General features: G+C 34.1%; 4 protein-coding genes and 1 long non-coding RNA gene across 5 annotated transcripts in view; 1 reads left to right on the top strand and 4 right to left on the bottom strand.

Annotated features, from left to right (window-relative positions):
* LOC130622086 (reticulophagy regulator 3-like) overlaps positions 1-18,843 on the bottom strand; it is a 29,209-nt gene that overhangs the window by 977 nt on the left and 9,389 nt on the right. Inside the window, exons 2-8 of the mRNA XM_057437490.1 lie at positions 3,911-4,157; positions 3,082-3,191; positions 2,667-2,700; positions 2,184-2,292; positions 1,650-1,734; positions 1,174-1,326; positions 342-530 (exon numbers count right to left, since the gene is read on the bottom strand). Coding sequence (XP_057293473.1) covers positions 342-530; positions 1,174-1,326; positions 1,650-1,734; positions 2,184-2,292; positions 2,667-2,700; positions 3,082-3,191; positions 3,911-4,092 — 862 coding nt within the window. The 5' untranslated portion in view covers positions 4,093-4,157. The remainder of the gene's footprint in view (positions 1-341; positions 531-1,173; positions 1,327-1,649; positions 1,735-2,183; positions 2,293-2,666; positions 2,701-3,081; positions 3,192-3,910; positions 4,158-18,843) is intronic.
* Positions 9,414-13,441, top strand: LOC130622093 (uncharacterized). Its single transcript, XR_008980996.1, has 3 exons — positions 9,414-9,572; positions 12,428-12,647; positions 13,008-13,441. It is a non-coding gene; the product is annotated as an uncharacterized LOC130622093 (long non-coding RNA).
* Positions 9,540-10,872, bottom strand: LOC130622089 (uncharacterized). The gene is made up of 2 exons (XM_057437492.1): positions 10,434-10,872; positions 9,540-10,283 (listed from the first exon to the last, which is right to left on the bottom strand). Exons 1-2 carry the CDS (start codon positions 10,870-10,872, stop codon positions 9,916-9,918), a joined length of 807 nt encoding a protein of 268 aa, XP_057293475.1. The 3' UTR covers positions 9,540-9,915.
* LOC130622082 (uncharacterized) lies at positions 10,705-13,139 on the bottom strand. Its single transcript, XM_057437480.1, has 6 exons — positions 12,410-13,139; positions 12,209-12,325; positions 11,709-12,108; positions 11,396-11,532; positions 10,932-11,320; positions 10,705-10,844 (listed from the first exon to the last, which is right to left on the bottom strand). Exons 1-5 carry the CDS (start codon positions 13,137-13,139, stop codon positions 11,043-11,045), a joined length of 1,662 nt encoding a protein of 553 aa, XP_057293463.1. The 3' UTR covers positions 10,705-10,844; positions 10,932-11,042.
* Positions 13,186-15,813, bottom strand: LOC130622090 (uncharacterized). Its single transcript, XM_057437493.1, has 3 exons — positions 13,624-15,813; positions 13,422-13,556; positions 13,186-13,350 (listed from the first exon to the last, which is right to left on the bottom strand). The coding sequence occupies exons 1-3, from the start codon at positions 13,873-13,875 to the stop codon at positions 13,186-13,188; spliced, it is 552 nt and encodes a 183-aa protein (XP_057293476.1). The 5' UTR covers positions 13,876-15,813.

Raw genomic sequence — 18,843 nt, 5'->3', positions numbered from 1 at the left:
TTCAAAAGAATTATTTTAGGTATTACTTTTTTTATAAATTTCTCTAATCTATAAGACTCTGTACTCACAAGTCCTTCCTACAGGTTCGTAACTAGAGCTTTTATTTAAGACTGACAAGTGGAGAAATTACCTGGTTTCTACACATTTTATAATCAGAGAACTAAATTAATGGATAGCTCTGCTTACTGGAGGTACCCCAATGGTGACAAATGGTTATTAATGTTTTATAATAATTCAAGCGTCTCTCTGACATATCGAGTTTCCTAAACCTTAATATTGATCGTGACAATTTTTCTTTAATGACAAGTTGCAGTGACTGATTTGCTAAAAAAGAGTTTTACCTGCAACTTCGACGCGTTGCTGTCCGCGCAAATCAAATTCATCAAAAGATTCGTTAAAAGAATCATCGTGCATTGAAGTTAACACTTTTTCTGTATAATGGCTTCGCTCGGGAAGAAATTCATCGTTTTCTTTATCATCCGTGTCAGAAGATGATGCCACATGTTGCATTTCTTTTTTAGGAGAGTTCACTGAAAAAGATGTCCCACTATGTAAACTAACATAACACACCCTTCACTGTTAAAAATTTCTCACCTTTCTTCACTAATAACTCGTGTAGTAGCCGTCTGACCAATTTATCACAGTGACCGCAAAAATTAGAACCTAAATTCCAGGATATTCCAGGACTTTGCAGGACATTTTTCTTATTCCTTCTATACAGGACGATTCCAGGACAAAACTATGCTAAATCTCCAGGAATTCTAGAACTTAATCTGTTCTTTCTTAGTAATCTCGAGCAAAACTTTTCTGTAAGCTTTAAAAGAAGATAAAATATCTTGATTTTAAGTTTCTGAAATTCATGATTAAAATAAAAATACTAGAAGATAGTTTGGCCCTACGGGCAAATTTTTCAGGTAAACCCTACTTCAGAGAACCAACAAAATTCTGGAGAATTCCCAGATAACTACCAATTTTCTTTATTTTTGGTATTTTTTTCAAATTTAATAACTTTTCTGACTGAGTGGTGAATATGTGAGTTAACAGTGAGTCAATTTTAACCTATTACAGCATTGTGGCTAAATTAGCAATGTTCTCTTCTTCAGATCTGATATTCCTACCTTTCTACTCATTTAATTTAATTTATACATGGAAAAGTTACATAAGTCAACTCACATCTGTCTAACTTTCTCAATCTGTTTCGTCTTCTTTTTGTTTTGTTGTGCATCCAGTGGTTAGTGATAGGTGCAAAAAGTCTATCTACTTTTTCAACAATTTTGTCAGATATTCCAAGATAAGTGAGAATTGGTAGAAAATACAGAAATGTACCTACAATAAAGACAGAGAAACGAATAATTGAAAAATCTAATTGAAAAAAAAGTAATGACAAATGCGTCGAACATAAAACTGAAACTACCAAAACAGTAACAGAGGAATTTACCTGAATTATAAATTTCTACTAAAATTCAAATAAACAACAATTTACGGAATTCATTGTATATATATAAAAAAAGAAAAAATCTGTGAGAAAAAATGGGTGTCTATATAAAATTTAACCGTTTTCATGTGCTCATAATTTCCTTTGGACATTATACATTACTAAATATTGTTTGATTTGGTAAAATCAAACAAATAAACAAACAACATTTCACCTTGCAAAAACAGGATTTGAGCAACAGGAATATGTTTTAAAATAACCACCAGAATGCAAATGTAGCCAAGAAGATAGAGCACAAGCTGAAAAATTGGATGAAGCACAGCATGTTAATTTAGCACAAACTAGAAGAATAAAGATCGCACATTGTAATCAAATAAAAATCCAATTATGCTGTCAAGTTATCCATATTAGAAAGCCTCCTGTTCAGTTGTGGTAACAAAATAAAAAGCTGTCTCGAAATGATTTTTCAAAACAGCACAGAATTATTTATTATTGTTGTGACATCCACGCATAAATGCGCAAATGACTGATGAGATAAACATACAAGATGGAAAAGAATAGGTACACAACAAAGAATTTTTTTCTGCTTGATTCAAAATGGATCTCTGAAACCAGGGTGTGTTGTCTGATCCAATGACTGGTAAACATACTAATGGCAAAAAACAAACCTTTTATTTTAAATAAAAAACATACATTATGATTAGACGCTTCTTTATAAGAGTACTAATTAATAATGGCAGAAATATACCTTAGGGTTAGAAGTGTCTTTTAAATTCATTAGGTATTTGTAATGTTCTTCGCTCTGTGTCCAAATATCTGCAGCACATTCACAAGCATCATCCAGATTGAAACCAAGACTTGATGAAATAATAATAAAAATTCAATTTGTTTACGAAAGAACGAAACAAAAAATTAAAATGCACAGCAACAATTTTATTGCAAAGCTTTAGGTATTCTTTCCTCCAAGTTAAGACCAATTCAAACAATCGAACCAAAATTCTTTAAAGCCAATAAACAATATAGTGAATAGTTTTTTTTGGGTCAACTTAAATCTTGTAACTATACAAAGGGGTAATGAGGAGGTAGTGTATCAAATGCACAATAAATGACCAGTAGGTACACACCAATTTTTTATTGTAAAACAATTTAAAATGATATAAATGCTCAAAAAAAATCATTTAAAGCGATCGTTTAAGGACAAAACTTGATAGTGGTAACAAATAATGCTTACGTTCTATTTTCTTCTCTGATTGCAATCTGTAAATCTTAAAAAAATTATAATATTAACATTTCAACATCTTATAATTATAAAAGATGTTAAAATGACTTCTAAAATTATTTTGTTTCGTGTATCTGCAAGATCAATATATCACACAACGACTTGTGGATATAAGTTGATCAAGACAAGAAAAATATCAAAAACACAACTTCTTGCATTACTATTAGTACTAATAATTACCCAGCTTAGTTTCTAATGTACTATAATTATAAATGGGGGCCTACAAAAAGTGCATTTGAAATCCCAATTAAGTTGGTGTTAAATCCATGACATTCCGCATTGGAGGTGAACACTATATCCCGAGTCAATGTAAAAAATATATATACAGCACATTTCCTTTGTTACACACAACATAAAATAGACTTACTTTTTAGCATATACTGTTTGTAGTACAACCGTATATTGTCGAAAAGGACTGACACACAAAACCCAACAATGAGAATAGCAAAACATTGCAGTCTGTAAAGAAGGAATTTCCTAAAATCAAGTAAAAAACATACCAAAGTAGAAAAATATAACTGTTTAATAATTCTTATAAGTGCTTTTTTTAATACATGTCTTTTAACAAATTTAAAAAATGTGTTTTCTTTTTTTGAAGTGAAAATGTTTTACGCTTTGTAGGGATGTGTAAAGTTAAAGAAGCACAATCATATAAATCTTTACGGCCAGAACTCAGTGCACAAAATAACACTTTTAAGTCTGGCAATCACACTGGAAATAACTTGGTAATTGAAGATCCTTGCTTAAGAATATATTATCTTGATTTTAGTTTGATTGCTGACTGCCCCTTATTTATATGCTGATGATTGATTGTTTTTTCCTTAAAGGGAACCCAAGGTAAAAATATGATGTTGGACTTATATTATACAGCTTAAAAAGTTAGCTAACAATCCTTTTAAAATTTTTAAAAAGCTCTTTTCAAATTTTGTAAGTAATATATATGGCTTATACAAGCTTACCCACAAAATTTTATTGCAAACCAAATTGCAGATCCCAAGTTATTGGGTTGTCAGCAAAAAATTAAGAGGCCTGGAATGAGTAAATGAGTGTCATTTTGGCAAAAAAATTATGTTAATCAATTCACTTTTGTACTATCTATGCATTGATAAAGTTTGCATGAACTTCCCTTAACAGTAATAATAATGGAATAATAGAATAATAGAATTATCAGAGAATTCAACTCTAAATGCACTCACCAGAAACACAATGTAAAAATTATGTAAGCAGCCAGAGATATTCTAGGATCATTCCAAAATAACAAGTTTTCAATATCAGACCATTCAATTCCTGAATCAGAAAACCATTGCTTTATAATTTCTTGTCGTTCTCTTTTAGTTTGTGATTCTTTTTTAAACCATTTCACAACTCGTTTTAACATTTTTTAGTATGTATATAGTTACTATTTTGTGATATATAATCATCCGAGTTCTTTAAAGTCTTCACCTAACAAAGCAAAAAAAAAAAATTCAAAATTATTTTTAACGTTTTATAAAAACTCACTATACTTTAGGATTTTGTGACACATCACTGTAGTTAAAGCAATCAAGCCTTGCATTTTGCAAACATTAGTGTTTTAGGGAAATACTACAATAATTAATGTCACAATAATCTGTGCCCAAAATAATGTATGGCCTAAAAGGTTGGTTAACTTTCAGTCAATGTAAAGCATGAATTTAGTTACACAGAAAAAGCCTTGAATTAATAAACAGCAAACCACAAATTTGAATCATGTACAGTGGCACTGTAGCTTAGTGGTTATAATTCTCGTACTTTGTGCAGGAGACAGTGGTTCGATTCCCCCCTTGTCAGCGATTAATTGTGGGTGTGTGAATGTTACCATAGCCCCGAGTTAACACAAGCCATGGAAGGGAAATTGAGGAGATGACACAATGTGTGGGGCTGTTGGATGTTGCAAGGAGTTGTCTGGTAGAACACAGACCTTAATTGGGCCTGTGTAGCTCAAAATGAGCATTAAATACCATGGCCCCTCCTGGAAATAATAGACAGGGTATATCCATCAATATTTGTGAAGGTAGCCAAAATTTGGATATCTATCTACTCTCTGCAATGAGTACAATGCCAGTATGGTCACGTAACACCCTCAACAACCTGAGAATTGATATTGTTTGTTTATTAAGTGAGTGAGTTAAACCATTCATTCAAAACATCAAAGAAGAAAAGAGTTTCCTGATATTTGATATTACTGGAATAATCAATTGGTGGTCAGTAGCAAACAACTTTTCATAGGTTTATAACTTTTTCCTCAAGGGAACAGAAAAGTAGAATTTCTATGAAGAATATTTTTCTGTGACAAATATCTTTTTATCTGAGTCACCACATTATATAATTCATGGTTTGGACATAATTTTCAACACTCTGTCCCTCGCTATGTCTGTCAGTCCGAGGTTTTTTCAAGACAATAACAAAAGTTGTAACTGAACACAATTTCACAATTTCTTTATAATACTCCCCATTCTTTGTTACATTGTCTCATTTGGCAAAATAATAAAAAGGATAATTTGATGGGATGTTCCGTTCATAGTCCCACTGCAACGGTACCAAACGTTACCAAGGATTTTCTTAAGAAGTCCTTATATTTATCAAGCATTTATTTATCAAGCAAATTATATCAAATAATTTGCTTGATAAATACATATTAATTAAGTCACTAAGTCACTAAATGATGATATTTCCTTTGAAAGTTTCCTTTTTATGTGGCCAAGCCTATGTAAGAAGTGTTATGTTGTACGGTAGTGAGACATGGGGGTGAGCAGGAAGATCTTGACCGTTTAGAAAGGAATGATATGAGAATGGTTAGGTGGATGTGTAACGCCAGTCTGAGCGACAGAAAGAGCTCAGGTGAGCTAAGAAGCAGGCTAAGTATCCGTAGAATTAAAGATGTTATCCAGATAAAAAGATTGAATTGGCTGGGGCACTTGGAAAGAATGGACGGGGATAATTGGGTAAGAAAGTGTCATCATCATCATCATTCTCGACTTAACGTCCGTTTTCCATGCTAGCATGGGTTGGACGGGGTATATTAATGACTCTCTTCCAATCTGATCTAGACTGTGTTAGATCTAAACTCAACTTCCTCTCTATCAAGTCTGTCCTTATAACCTCGAGACTTGATAGTTCCTGGGGCAAAGCCCAGAAGCAGACCAAGAAAGACTTGGCAGGAGGTTATAAGGACAGACTTTACGACAATTTGGGAAACCTAACACTTCATCGCAATTTATTTTGCGATCTGAGGAGGTAAACATCACACATTTATAAGGAGAAAACAGGTTTTTTCGTGAAAAGGCCGCCATCAAAAATATGTTGTGTTCGCGTCATGAAGACCCTGCGAAAATGAGTCGGTTGGTTGGTTGGGCGTATTTTTTCCAGGGATTTTCAGATCGGAGCAAATAAATTCGTTCCCAGGGCCAAAAAAACAGTATAGCGCCACCCGACATTGTTTGCAGACCCTTTTTGCCGCCCTGTAAGCTGTCAGTAGCTACAGGAATACCCTTTAAAGGAAATAATTTTTACAGGATTAATTTTTGTGAGTTTTTGTCCATTTTGAAAAAATTAGTTCTCGCAAAATTTGTTTGTTTGTTTGAAAAATATCTCGCGAAAATTAATTTCATTAAGGTAGATTGTCCCCTACCTAAGAAACCATTGGCAATTTGTTGGCATTGATGGTCTAATATGTATTTCAACCCAACTATTTGAGAGAGAGAATAAATACGCAATGAGGCGACTGCTATATTATGTCGTTATATACGTTTAATAATAGTTAAATACAACAGTTCAATAACAAATTATTTGTGATCGTTACAAAGCCAACTTTCTCGCCTTATACATTGTTCCAATGTCACAGTAGACCCAACTCACTAACTTGTTTCTGCCAGGAGGATCTTCATCATTACAAATATTAAACCATCTTTCAAAACGTGTAGCATTTTTTCCAATGTCCTGACGTGGTTTCGGAGGAATGTGGCTTTTTTGCATTATTATTAGTAGTAGTATTACTACAATCCACAACTTTATTCGTCATGGAATACTCGACGTTGAAATTCACGTTATTTGCATTCACACTGGAGTCATCATCTCTGATTTCTATAACAGTCAGATGTCGTTTTGCTGGTGTATCTTCTTGGGTTGTTAGCTTTCTTTTGATGAAAGTTCTTTCTAAAACCGTTTGCTTATAGGGTCAACAGCTACCTGGAACTTTGGCTTTTGGGGACCACATACCTTGAAGGTAATCAATAATAACATTCATTAAATCTTCATTAAATCATACACACTAATAACGCATACACTTTTCAATAAGAAAACTTAAATATAACACATTTTAGATTTACCACATACCTCAGTTTTTCCTTCATCTTGGCAAGTTTTGCAGACAAGATAAACTGTTTTGTGCCTTCTCAACAACGACTTCATGGATTGAAGGTCAGGGTCATCTGAACCGCAGTGAACACACACATAACTGTTTTGGGATCTTGTTTTGAAATAGGCACTTTCAACAGGAGAGGAGCATCTTATAAACCTTCCAGTATATAACGTACCAGTCGAAAGTGCCATACTGCAGGAATAGATGGTGTCGTCTATTTTTTTAATTGCTTTGCTGGCACCTGAGAACTGAAACAACTCGCCTCGCTAAATATTGGTGTCCAGCGTCACTTTTTTCTTTTTTAACACCACTCTTTTGCAGGGAGGGGCAATCTTTCTCAGTGGTGTCGAATTTACCATAAGCCAAATCAAATGGAATGTAGTGCTCTCGTCCGGTGACTTAACAGGAGCAGGAACAGGTGGTGAAAGATTTCCATTTACTTTCTGACAGCAATCGATGCTATTACACTTTCGGAATTGTAGCAAATAGAGTCCGTCAATCATGTGAATTTGAAAAAATCTTTGTAAAGATGGAAAGTTTTTCAGTTTGACACGAGAGTGAGGAATCGATTCTTCATCAGTAAATAATGGTTCCACAGTGTGTAAACAATCTATAATTTCCTTCTGCTCTTGGCAAGGTTGGAATATTTTTACGGATTTACCTAAGCTCTAAAAGTTCAAAGCTTTTCTTTACTAATTTTATAGGTGCTTTAAGGGAGGACTGAAAAGCTGACTGGAGTCCTTGATGTTGAATTGACTTGCTTCAAATATCTTTCATACTTTTACAACCTTTAAGTGCATCTTCAAATGGTCCAGTATAATCTCTTTCGAGGGACAAACCCTACAGTCCAATATTAAGAATGGACATGCATCTTTCTGCAGGATTGATGTAGGACTGATTAGGCGCACATCTCCCAACGTTAAGTACATCAAATTTTCTGATCTTAAGCAAAGCCAAGAGCACGCACTGCACAAAGAGGAAAGTGACGTTATGGTCACCTCCACCATCAGAAAACAAGCAAAGAGAGGGGGGGGAGGGAACTCAGTAAGATGAAATCGCAGGACTGAAAAAATTTCAACTACGTGTCTTATGGGATTAGATAGTTAAAATACAGAGTCTTTGATGACCACAAAAACCAGACCGAAATCTGCTACATCTGGTGGAATGTCTACTATAAAATTTATGGATGGTGTTAAGTTTGCCATGTGGTAATTGTGATCGGCTGCTTCAAATGTGACATTCGTTTTTGTTATTGCCCTTCTATTAAGGGTAGTGTCAGCTTCGGGTACGCCAGGTTCTCCCACTGGCACCTTAGCTTTATCATCCATGCATACAAGCACACATTTTTCTTGATTTAGGACGCACCAATTTTTCAAATTTCTAGACAAAATTTTTAAAATAGAATAAAGCTATTCCTGAAATTTTGTTGGATTCATTGACCTCACGGTACAATAACTCATTCCAATCTGTTCCAGACTATTCTCCACCTGCATGGTCCCAGAGGGATTTATTGAAGCTCACTAAACAAAAGAGGCTAGTACTCAAACTGATGGTTGGTTGGACACGTTAATAAACATAAACAAAGAGATTTTGGAAAAGGTGTCCCCAAAGAAAACTTCATCAGACGCCCCTCGTTTAAATTATAGTTTTTTTCCTGTTGTTTAAGTCAGAAATTTTGGGCTGGGGACGAGGTCGGACCTGTAGAACACTATCGATGTCGGTCACGTAAAATTATTCTAATTACTAAAAGATGACCAGCATGAAATTACTGCACCACCAGTGAATTCTTGTGAGACGAATATTCTCTTCCTTATGACTGTAGCTATGTAAATCGTTTTCGTCTCTAACAAACTCTTATAAAAACATTTTTACCTCCTTTCTTCTGATATTGTAAAACGATGGAGAGCCATATGCGTAGGAACTTGACTTAAAGGTTATTAGGTCTGAGTCTCTCAAGATGAACATTAAATTGTCTAGGACTCCCATGTAAGCCATGGACCCTCCTGAAAATAATATACAGGGTATATCCCTCGATATCTGTGTTGTGAGGCTAACCATGTAAAATATGCACACCTATCTATCTATCCTAGCCTTGATCATAATTTAAAAAGTACTAAAGAGAGGTCTGTGCACTTAAAAAATAACACACTTTATCTATGATGGTTGATAAGAATAGTCTAGCAAACGCTCTATATACTCTTCTTTAAACGTGCTTTGGGTTCGGGTGGAAACTTCATAGCCTTGTTCTGCCCAATCTTGGAACGCGCCCTGTCTTAAGACTGGCCTGGCCAATCTTCGGACAGTGACAAATTGGCGGCCGGTCTTAAGACGGGCCCATCCAATCTTCTGACGCACATGCCCAATCTTAGAACGCGTGGAGAAGGCCATTGAACAAGTAAAATTTTAGACTATATAAGTTCTACAATACCATAAACTGTTGAATTTTCTTCCTAATTTAAAAAGCTGACATATTATATCAGGTACGTTTGGTATGAAACTTTATCTCAGTACAAAAGAAATTAAAGATATGCAGCTTGGCTAGCTGGGGGATTGGGGTAGTCAAATGGATAAAGAACCTTGATAATAAACCTTTTCTTCAGAAAGAACAACTTTATAATCTTTTTTTAAAATTAGCTACTACAAGTTATAAGGGCTAGATAATGACATCACATTTGGGGGCAAACAAACACTCATTGAATTTATTATAGGACTTTTGCCAGAAAGTAACAAAGATGTAATAGCTAAAAGAACAAAAAGAGAAGAAAACAAAGGATGCAAGACTTGTCAAAATAATCTGTCTAGTTTAGATATCTAGCTCATTGTTCATAGCAATGAAAAAAGTTTAACAACTATGTATAATAGTGTATCACAATATTTTTTCCCAAATGGTAATGTGTCTGGAAAGTTTGTTTTTATGAATTTGTGGCAGAATTCAGACCATTCTGAGCTGTATGAACTTTTGAGGAAATTATCCAATTCCTTAGCCAATTCTGGGTCGTCTGTTTTCAGCTTCTCCATGTTAGCAGCCACCTGATACGCTCCGCCAGATTTCTGTGCAAGCAGTGGATTTAATCGGCGATTTAGCGATTTTCTTAAAATTGTTTTTAAAATGCCATTCTTGTTCAGATTCCCAAGCACCCTGTTCCATTCTTCTGTCTTAGGATTCTCGTCATCTGAATTGTCTGAAGGAGCTATAATTACATAACATGAGATAATCACTTAACTCAATCCAAGATCAGCTGCAATGGATAATATAATTTAAAATAATTTGTACCAAATTTTAAAACCAGTAAAACATGGATTGAGTATATATTTTTAAAAAATGTGTTACGTTAACTTACCCACGTCTTCTATGCATATTGTGCAAAACCAGTTGCTGTGTGGCTTTTTTTTTAGTTTCGTACAACGAAAATGATTCCACATTAAGCATCTGTCACATGCAATGCATCGTTCATTCCCAATATTTTTTTGGCATATCCCACATTTCCATTGTTTACTTCTCTGCTTTTGTGCTACTAAGTTATCAATGTGCAAAATAAATTCTGGTTTCGCAATTTTTTTTAAAATATTAGTTGCTATGATTGAGTCGCGAATAGAGTCGGGAAGGTTTCTTGCAGATTTAGGAAGCATTGTAGTATCTGGTTCTTCACTTTCGCTAACAATAAGGGAGGCATTCTCGGATCCAACAAACCAAGATAACAGCATTTTACGCTTGTTATGTTCATCCATGTCACGGTAAGCTTGTAGTGTACCTACAAATGAATAGAAATACATATACATTAATGCAGATATTGCTATACCATGCCACTGAATAGGCAATTTTGTTTACAATGTTTTACCTGTATTTGCTTCACTTTCAACAATATCCACTGGTTTGTCTTGTACTAGGGGTGTTGTGTCTTCATATACTAAAAACATATATTAAATATAGTTGTATACATTTCTGATTTTTATAATTTATAGTTAGGTAACTTCACATTTTGGTCATTGGCTACTTGAAGTTTGGCTTCTAAATACTTGTTTTGATCAATGAAATCAAATAGCCTTTTTGTTTTTTCTCCACAGGCCTTTTGTGTTTGTTCTTTCATGCTAGACGAACAGCATAGTACCACTTTCAATAATGCTAGCCATGTGTCAACAGGACATGTGTTTTGTAATGTTGTGAATGTCCCATCAATTTCAACATTACCACCAAACGAAGGTGCAAGTAAAGCATCATTTCCGGGTGCTAAAAGTTGTTACAAATATTATTACTAAAAAAGACATACATCTAAGTATAATTTGGTAGTAGTAAAAGACATACCTTCAACTTGCCTTATCTTCTTTATTTTTGTTTCCATGTTATTGCAACTTTGTTCAGGGTGGCATTTTGAAGAGCATGTTCTTTTTCTTTTAAGACACCTACATTTTCCAATGAGGCAAGACGTGTGGCACATGCACCTAAAAATATTTATTGTCTTTTAGCAACTTGTTTTATACTTGTTTTGCTGAGGATTGTCGTGTAAACAGCATGAAACTTAAGTACAAATATATATATATATATATATATTATATAATATTTTTTTTGTTGTCTAAAAAAAGTTGTGGTTTGTGTTGTGAAAACATAACTTTTTTACCTTGAGGCTGTCTTTGTGATGTTTCTACTGTTTGTCATAATGCTTGCACTTCGCAGAGAAATACACTTATTTTCTGCTTCTTCCACATTTATGTCAAAGTGACCTTCATACTTTTCCAAGTCACCAGCTCTGTAAGTACAATTCAGCACCCCAAACTCAGATAAAAGTTTATAGTATTTCATTTTTTCACCTGTCACTTCAATAACCACGCATGGCAAACGAAGTAGGTCTGTGCTTGTCCTATCCTTTGGTGGAATGCGGACAGAAACGTTATCTCCAACAACAAAGTATGCTTTCCTAGATTTGTGTTTTTTCTCAAACCTGACTTTCATGATATTTTGAGCGCATTTAATGTTTTTCGATGCAGGTTGACGCACTTTCTTATGACGGTTCATTGTTGCTAAAAGCATAAAAAATACAGTTAGTTGATATTAGTAATATCAGTTACTAAAATTTAAACTGAAAGTATTAAAGTCAAAGTTAGTAAGTTTCAAACTTACTAACAAAATCATCTTCTTCATTGTCAGTAGCAACTTGGTTAACATTTTCCTCTTCTAATTCCACAGCTGCAGAAAGTTCAGCGTTATCAGTTTTTGTGTTAGGCAGATCTGCATCATCTAAATAAATAAAAAAAGTATATGAAGATATTTTTGTTTTTGAATGTAAAAATTAACCACTTGTATTTGTCCTGTAATTGATACCTGTATTTCCCCCTTTAGCTACCATGTGCTTTTGCTGTTCATCTGTTGGCAGTGAATGGAAATCTATGTCCTCGTTGTTATCCAAGTTTGGATCATGTATAATAGAAGATTTTCCTGTGGTTGGGATGATTGCAGAAGGAGGGCGCTGACCAAAGACCAATTCATACGGTGATATACCAGTAGCACTGTGGTTCTGAGTATTGATGGCATCTATTATAAGAAATACACAGTATACATGGTAGGTTTTCATGCAAGTTATATTTTTATAATTATACAACTGAAAGTCAAGTTGCCTACAACAAATATGTGGCAGCCACTTGCTCCATTCTGCAGATTCATTTTCAGATAATTCTGTTATTTTGGCTGCTATTTTAGTCTCCACGTTGATGTGGGCTTGTTCCACCATGCCCTGACTTTGAGGATGTCGTGGTCTCCCTTGTATTATTTGCACTTCTGATGGCCATGACTCTAGCATTTCATGTAGGCATTTGTTCACAAACTCACGTCCATTGTCAGAGTGAAAGATACTGGGCGGACCAAAGTAGCAGAAAATCTTTTCCAATTCCACACGAATGTTAATTGCTTCTTTGCTTTTTAGAGGTGCAACAAAATTAAATCTGCTCCAGTGGTCGATGGCATGTAAAATATATTTGTAATCACCATCAGGCAAATGCATCATGTCAATGAGATCAACCTGAAAGGATAAAAACTTTGTAAAGTTAAGAAACATTGAGGCTGAACGAAAAAAGTGTTTCTTATGAACACTCGTGAATGAATTAATCTACACTTTCTATTACCTGTAAACGCTTCATAAAACCATTTGATATAATTGGTTGTAAAGGAGGAGATGTAATTTGATGTTGTTTTAAGTGACATGTAGCACATAGGCGAATAAATTCTTCGACGACGCATCTTGGTATTCCCCAATATAAAGAAGATATCTAAAAAAGTGTCATCAATGTCACAAATATTTTAAGCTTTTGTTAAAAAAATTATTTAAACAAATACATACCTTTGCCTGTGTTTTTTTTACACCTGAGTGTATTAATGTTTTGCAATGTATTTCCTCTATAATCTTGTGAAAGTCTTCAACGTACGCTACACGAGCGAAACCATCAGGTATACCTTTCGATACACCATCTATAACCTAAGATAAAATAAGAAAATTTAAAATTAACAGTGAAAATTAAAAAAGACAACAGTAAAAAACTTACCGCATTCTTGCATGGAGCTATTAAGATATCTCTTAATCCAAGTGCTTCGTATTGAAATATCTGAAACCTATTTTTTTTGACAAAAAATTTAAACTTTCTATCAACATTCTCCCCGCCAGATTTTAAAACTTCCACAATTTTTTCCCCAACTTCCCGTGTCATGACGGAACTTTTAATCCGTTTACCGTCAGCTAGTTGATATTTTTTTAAATAATTTTCAAATTTCTCTTCACTGTTTAACGAAGACATCATGTGTGTTTAATCGCAGTTTAGTTGTATCTGTTGCCTAAACACTTGCAAAAAGGGATTTATTTGTTTCTTTGTATCAACTTCGTTTTTAACTGTATTTTATATTGTATAAGAAATAAGCAGGAGGTCTAAGTACGACTTTATCTATCATAAACTAACAGGTAATTAGAAAGTTTGGTCGTACCTCGTCCTTGCCTTTTGTTCTCAACCCCCTTACATTTTTTTAAAGAATTTTTATGCGAACCTGGGCTCTAAGTTTGTGCGTAATTGGTGGCAGCAGGTTGATTAAAGATTTTCATTTATTCGCGATCAATTTTGTGCTTGTGTAAATGTCTTCATGTGCTGTTTTTTTACTGTGTCCAAAGATTGGCCTGCCCAATCTTAGGACAGGACTATTTTTTTGGCATGGGAAATAATTGATAGAATCTATTCGCCGTCATTTCAGTACTCGAGATAGTGCGTTATATTGGTCAACCAAGGAGATCTGGTTTGAGGTCTTTATCCTGTTTTTTTACTGTGTCCAAAGATCGGCCTGCCCAATCTTAGGACAGGACTATTTTTTTGGAATGGGAAATAATTGATAGCATCTATTCGCCGTCATTTCAGTACTCGAGATAGTGCGTGATATTGGTCAACCAAAGAGATCTGGTTTGAGGTCTTTATCCTGTTTTTTTTACTGTGTCCAAAGATCGGCCTGCCCAATCTTAGGACAGGACTATTTTTTGGCATGGGAAATAATTAATAGCATCTATTCGCCGTCATTTCAGTACTCGAGATAGTGCGTGATATTGGTCAACCAAAGAGATCTGGTTTGAGGTCTTTATCCTGTTTTTTTTACTGTGTCCAAAGATCGGCCTGCCCAATCTTAGGACAGGACTATTTTTTGGCATGGGAAATAATTAATAGCATCTATTCGCCGTCATTTCAGTACTCGAGATAGTGCGTGATATTGGTCAACCAAGGAGATCTGGTTTGAGGTCTTTATCCTGTTTTTTTTACTGTGTCCAAAGATCGGCCTGCCCAATCTTAGGACAGGACTATTTTTTTGGAATGAGAAATAATTGATAGCATCTATTCGCCGTCATTTCAGTACTCGAGATAGTGCGTGATATTGGTCAACCAAGGAGATCTGGTTTGAGGTCTTTATCCTGTTTTTTTTACTGTGTCCAAAGATCGGCCTGCCCAGTCTTAGGACAGGACTATTTTTTGGCATGGGAAATAATTGATAGCATCTATTCGCCATCATTTCAGTACTCGAGATAGTGCGTGATATTGGTCAAAACTAAGGAGATCTGGGTCGAGGTCTTTATGTGCTGTTTTTTCACTGTGTCCAAAGATCGGCCTGCCCAATCTTTAGACAGTACTGGCAAATTAGCTTTTCGCTTCTAAACCCGAAATTTGATGTGTTAAAATAAATAGTGTTTATTTATTTTATTTATTTATCATTTATTCAACTTCCATTAGATAATGGTTCTTCTGCCTAAATTAAATTCTGCCTAAACTATTTTTTAATGAATAAATAAAAAAAGTAATCACAGGTAAAACCGCTGCAGTAAGGGATAGTGTTTAAGTTTCGTTACGGGCTCCCGCGTTCCAAGAATAGCGCATACGCACCCCATCCTGTTCAGAAACACAAATCTGAGAAGCCGTCCGAAGATTGGCCTAACCTGGCTTCCCGCCCAATCTTATGACGCCCTGCCCAGTCTTAAGACCGGCCGGCCAGTCTTAAGACTGGGCAATTCTGTGTCTTAAGATCGGTCGGTGTCCTAAGATTGGGCAGAACAGCCTCTTCTAAGAAAATTTGTTTTTATATCTGCCATTATTGTTTTATACTGATCCCGTGCAGTTGTAAGAACGTTCTTCTTGTACTCCACGCGATCAGTTTTTACTTACTTAATCGCTGGTCACATGTGCAAACAGTTTTCATAGGTTTTTTACATGTTGTTTATGTACCATCGAGGCCGCACACGGATCAGAGCCCAGTAAATTAAAAATCAGAGCTTTTCCCAGGTTAGATTAGTCTTTATTTTGCTGTTAATATGCATGTTGGATGGCATCAATGCATATAAGCTGTGCTTTTATGCTACCAGTTGGAGTTTTCTTATATGATAAAGCTAATGCCATGCGGAGTTTTAGTGGTGTGTTTGATAGATGGTGAGAGAAACAGCACCACTCTGTGTAAATCAGAATCACTAGTATTACGTTCAAAATATATAAAGCGTAATATTGAATAGCTAGCTAGCTATATGCATAAGCATAATTAGCAAACCTTAGAACCAACAAATTTCAATATATAGATCTTTTATTTAAAGCTCGCCAAAGCTTTCCCCACAGTTCAGATACAGATACATGCACACTATATACTTGTTGGATGATCTATTTTATTTTCAATGTAAGACTATGAAAGAAAAAAATCAATTATTTTTTCCTAATGTGTGAACATCACTGCAGCATTATCATTCATCATTCTTAGATTAATGTCTATTTATCCCCCCTGCTAAGCATGGATTGGACAGGTTATATTAAATAGCTTCTGTCTGATCTAGACTGAATTATACTTCTACTTCAAGTCTGCCCCTAGTACCTCCTGCAAATTCTTTGATGGTATACCTCTGGATTTTGTCCCTGGAACTATTAAGTAATACACTTCTTACCCAAATATTCTCTACCATTTTTGCCAAGAGAGGTGCAACCAACTCAATCTTTTTTCTAGAGATCATTTATGTAATGCTTCATATAGCCTTCCCCGTTATAGCCGTTTATCAAAACCCTTTTTCAAATTAAAACTGGTGCTGTACATCCACCTCTCCTTATTCCCTTTCATCTGTGCTGACCCTTTATTTCAAACCTAAGAATTATCCCAAAATAATTTATTATATCCTCAAAATTACTACTCCTTCTATACCTTATAGTCAGGTTAGGGTTCAAAGCCCTCTGAATCCATGAAGGCATTCAGCTTTTGGCATGGTGAATGTTGTTTACCAAAATTATGCCTGAGTGGTTTTTAGAGCACAAAAATATACATTATATTATATTTTGTAAACAGCAAATGTATATATTTTTTAAATTTAATTACAAAAAGTTGAGTGGCAGCTAACCATGGATCATAAAAATCATTACTTAAAATAAGGTTCTGTTATTGTCAAAGATTTGTATCTTTTATTTTATTTTTCTCCAAAAGACGACCGTGTCAGTTTAAAAAAAGTTTTCAAAACCAACGATTGTAAGATTGTTGTTTCTAAAATCCTGGAGATCATACTTTCCTAACAAACATATGATCACGTACCTGGTGGTGGTGAACACATATTCTTTAAACCTTACCCGAGGGATTAAATTCTTTATTAAAACTCATAAATATTTGAAGGAAACCATTTTTTTACCGTGGCTCTTTAGTTTTGTTATGACAGAAAGATATTTACGTATATATATAAAATTAACTTGAAATAAAATACTCATTAAATAAATATTTTCAGGTGGGTTTTTTTGTGTTAATTTAATGCCAGAAAAATTCTGTTGTCAAAGATTGTGCTAATTTAGAGGGCTGGTGGTTGTCTTTGATCTTTTTAAAAACATAACATAACTTGCCATACAAATTTTTAAACGATTTTGATAAAATATTTGTTATGAAATTTTTTTAAAACATATAATAGAAACAGTTTCATTTTTCTCCAACGTGTCTTGAATTGTTTCATGTCATTTAAAATCCCTTCCATGCCCTAAAAGTAAAATGCTGAATGTTTCCCTTTTTTATCCATGTTTAATATTGCAGTAGGCAATACAATGAAAAAAATTCAAAAAGCAAAATTGTTGTATTCAGGTAATTAAAATAAAAGTGTTTTTAAAAATACGAAAAATACCAGTTCACTATTTTTAATTTCTTGCACACCCTGAAACGATTTTGAAACAGTCATAAATAAATATACCATATTTTCCGGTATATAACCCGCGGGTTATAAGTTGATTTTTACGACTTCCACTGTTGGTGTGGGTTATAATGTAGTGGGGGTTATATGATAAGTTTTATATTTTCTGTCATTTATTGTGAAATTTAAAGTTTATACAATCAATGAAGAAAATAGTACCAGCGGGATAAAATGCGTACATTAATATAACTGCATGCCTGATCCTATATCTACGTAATTTTACTTCAACTACGTTGAGCTCTCTCTGAAACACAATTCTGGAGATCATTTTTCTTTTGTGTTGAATGTAATTCTAATCTATTTATATCTTTGCAATCACATTGAGCACATTGAAATTATTTGCTTCTACTAATAGAGCAATATAGCAGGTATCATTTTAAGGTTTAATTGACACATATTTCACAACCTAGTGCCCAGGACTTAATTCTTAATTCCTGTTAAAATTATTGAAAAATGTTAAAATTAAAGTATAGATAATAATTTTCTTATCTTCGCTACCTTTGAGCAACAGGTCATGGTGACCACTCCTCCTTAAATTCCATAAATAACCTTAGAAAAAGAAAATCTCCTTAAAAATACTTAAATATACTTAAAAAATGGAAGTATTAGCTATTCTCCTTAATTTCTCCTTAATTCTTATTTTTTCTAATCGTAACGTTTTTGGAAATGTGTTCATGGATTGTTCATCACCAGTAAAATAAGACATATTTCTCTGTTACCTGAAATTCATATTTTCTATCTTTCAGGACATAATTTATATGTATATTTGTATAATGTATATTTTTTTATCATAGAACATAGTATGTAACATTAAAGATAAATAAAATTGGTTTTCTCCTTAATTATCCTTAGTTTTTTATTCTTTATCCTTAAAAATGTCAAAATGTCTCCTTAATTCTCCTTAATATTCTTACTTTTGTTCTCATTTTATTAGTGGTCACCCTGCAGGTACCCACTGAAAATATGAAGAATGAATACAAAATACAATTGATAAGACACCCGCAACTATCTCCTCCTCATTGCCACCATTAATTTTATCATGCACACT

Source organism: Hydractinia symbiolongicarpus, chromosome 12, assembly GCF_029227915.1.
Source record: "Hydractinia symbiolongicarpus strain clone_291-10 chromosome 12, HSymV2.1, whole genome shotgun sequence".
Lineage (NCBI taxonomy): Eukaryota > Metazoa > Cnidaria > Hydrozoa > Anthoathecata > Hydractiniidae > Hydractinia > Hydractinia symbiolongicarpus.
The sequence above is the reverse complement of the archived record's forward strand: the minus strand, read 5'-3'. Positions and strand labels throughout refer to the sequence as shown.

What these genes read in the sequence shown, in the direction of transcription:
- LOC130622089 (XM_057437492.1), bottom strand. Translation starts at nt 10,872, where the DNA reads ATGTATATGTATTTCTATTCATTTGTAGGTACACTACAAGCTTACCGT. An exon ending in AATATGCATAGAAGACGTGG is followed by an intron (nt 10,284 to 10,433) that starts GTAAGTTAACGT and finishes ATGTAATTATAG; the next exon opens with CTCCTTCAGACAATTCAGAT.
- LOC130622082 (XM_057437480.1), bottom strand. Translation starts at nt 13,139, where the DNA reads ATGTTTCTTAACTTTACAAAGTTTTTATCCTTTCAGGTTGATCTCATT. An exon ending in AGCTAAAGGGGGAAATACAG is followed by an intron (nt 12,326 to 12,409) that starts GTATCAATTACA and finishes TTATTTATTTAG; the next exon opens with ATGATGCAGATCTGCCTAAC. An exon ending in ATCACAAAGACAGCCTCAAG is followed by an intron (nt 11,533 to 11,708) that starts GTAAAAAAGTTA and finishes AAATATTTTTAG; the next exon opens with GTGCATGTGCCACACGTCTT.
- LOC130622090 (XM_057437493.1), bottom strand. Translation starts at nt 13,875, where the DNA reads ATGATGTCTTCGTTAAACAGTGAAGAGAAATTTGAAAATTATTTAAAA. An exon ending in TAGCTCCATGCAAGAATGCG is followed by an intron (nt 13,557 to 13,623) that starts GTAAGTTTTTTA and finishes ATTTTATCTTAG; the next exon opens with GTTATAGATGGTGTATCGAA. An exon ending in TAAAAAAAACACAGGCAAAG is followed by an intron (nt 13,351 to 13,421) that starts GTATGTATTTGT and finishes ACACTTTTTTAG; the next exon opens with ATATCTTCTTTATATTGGGG.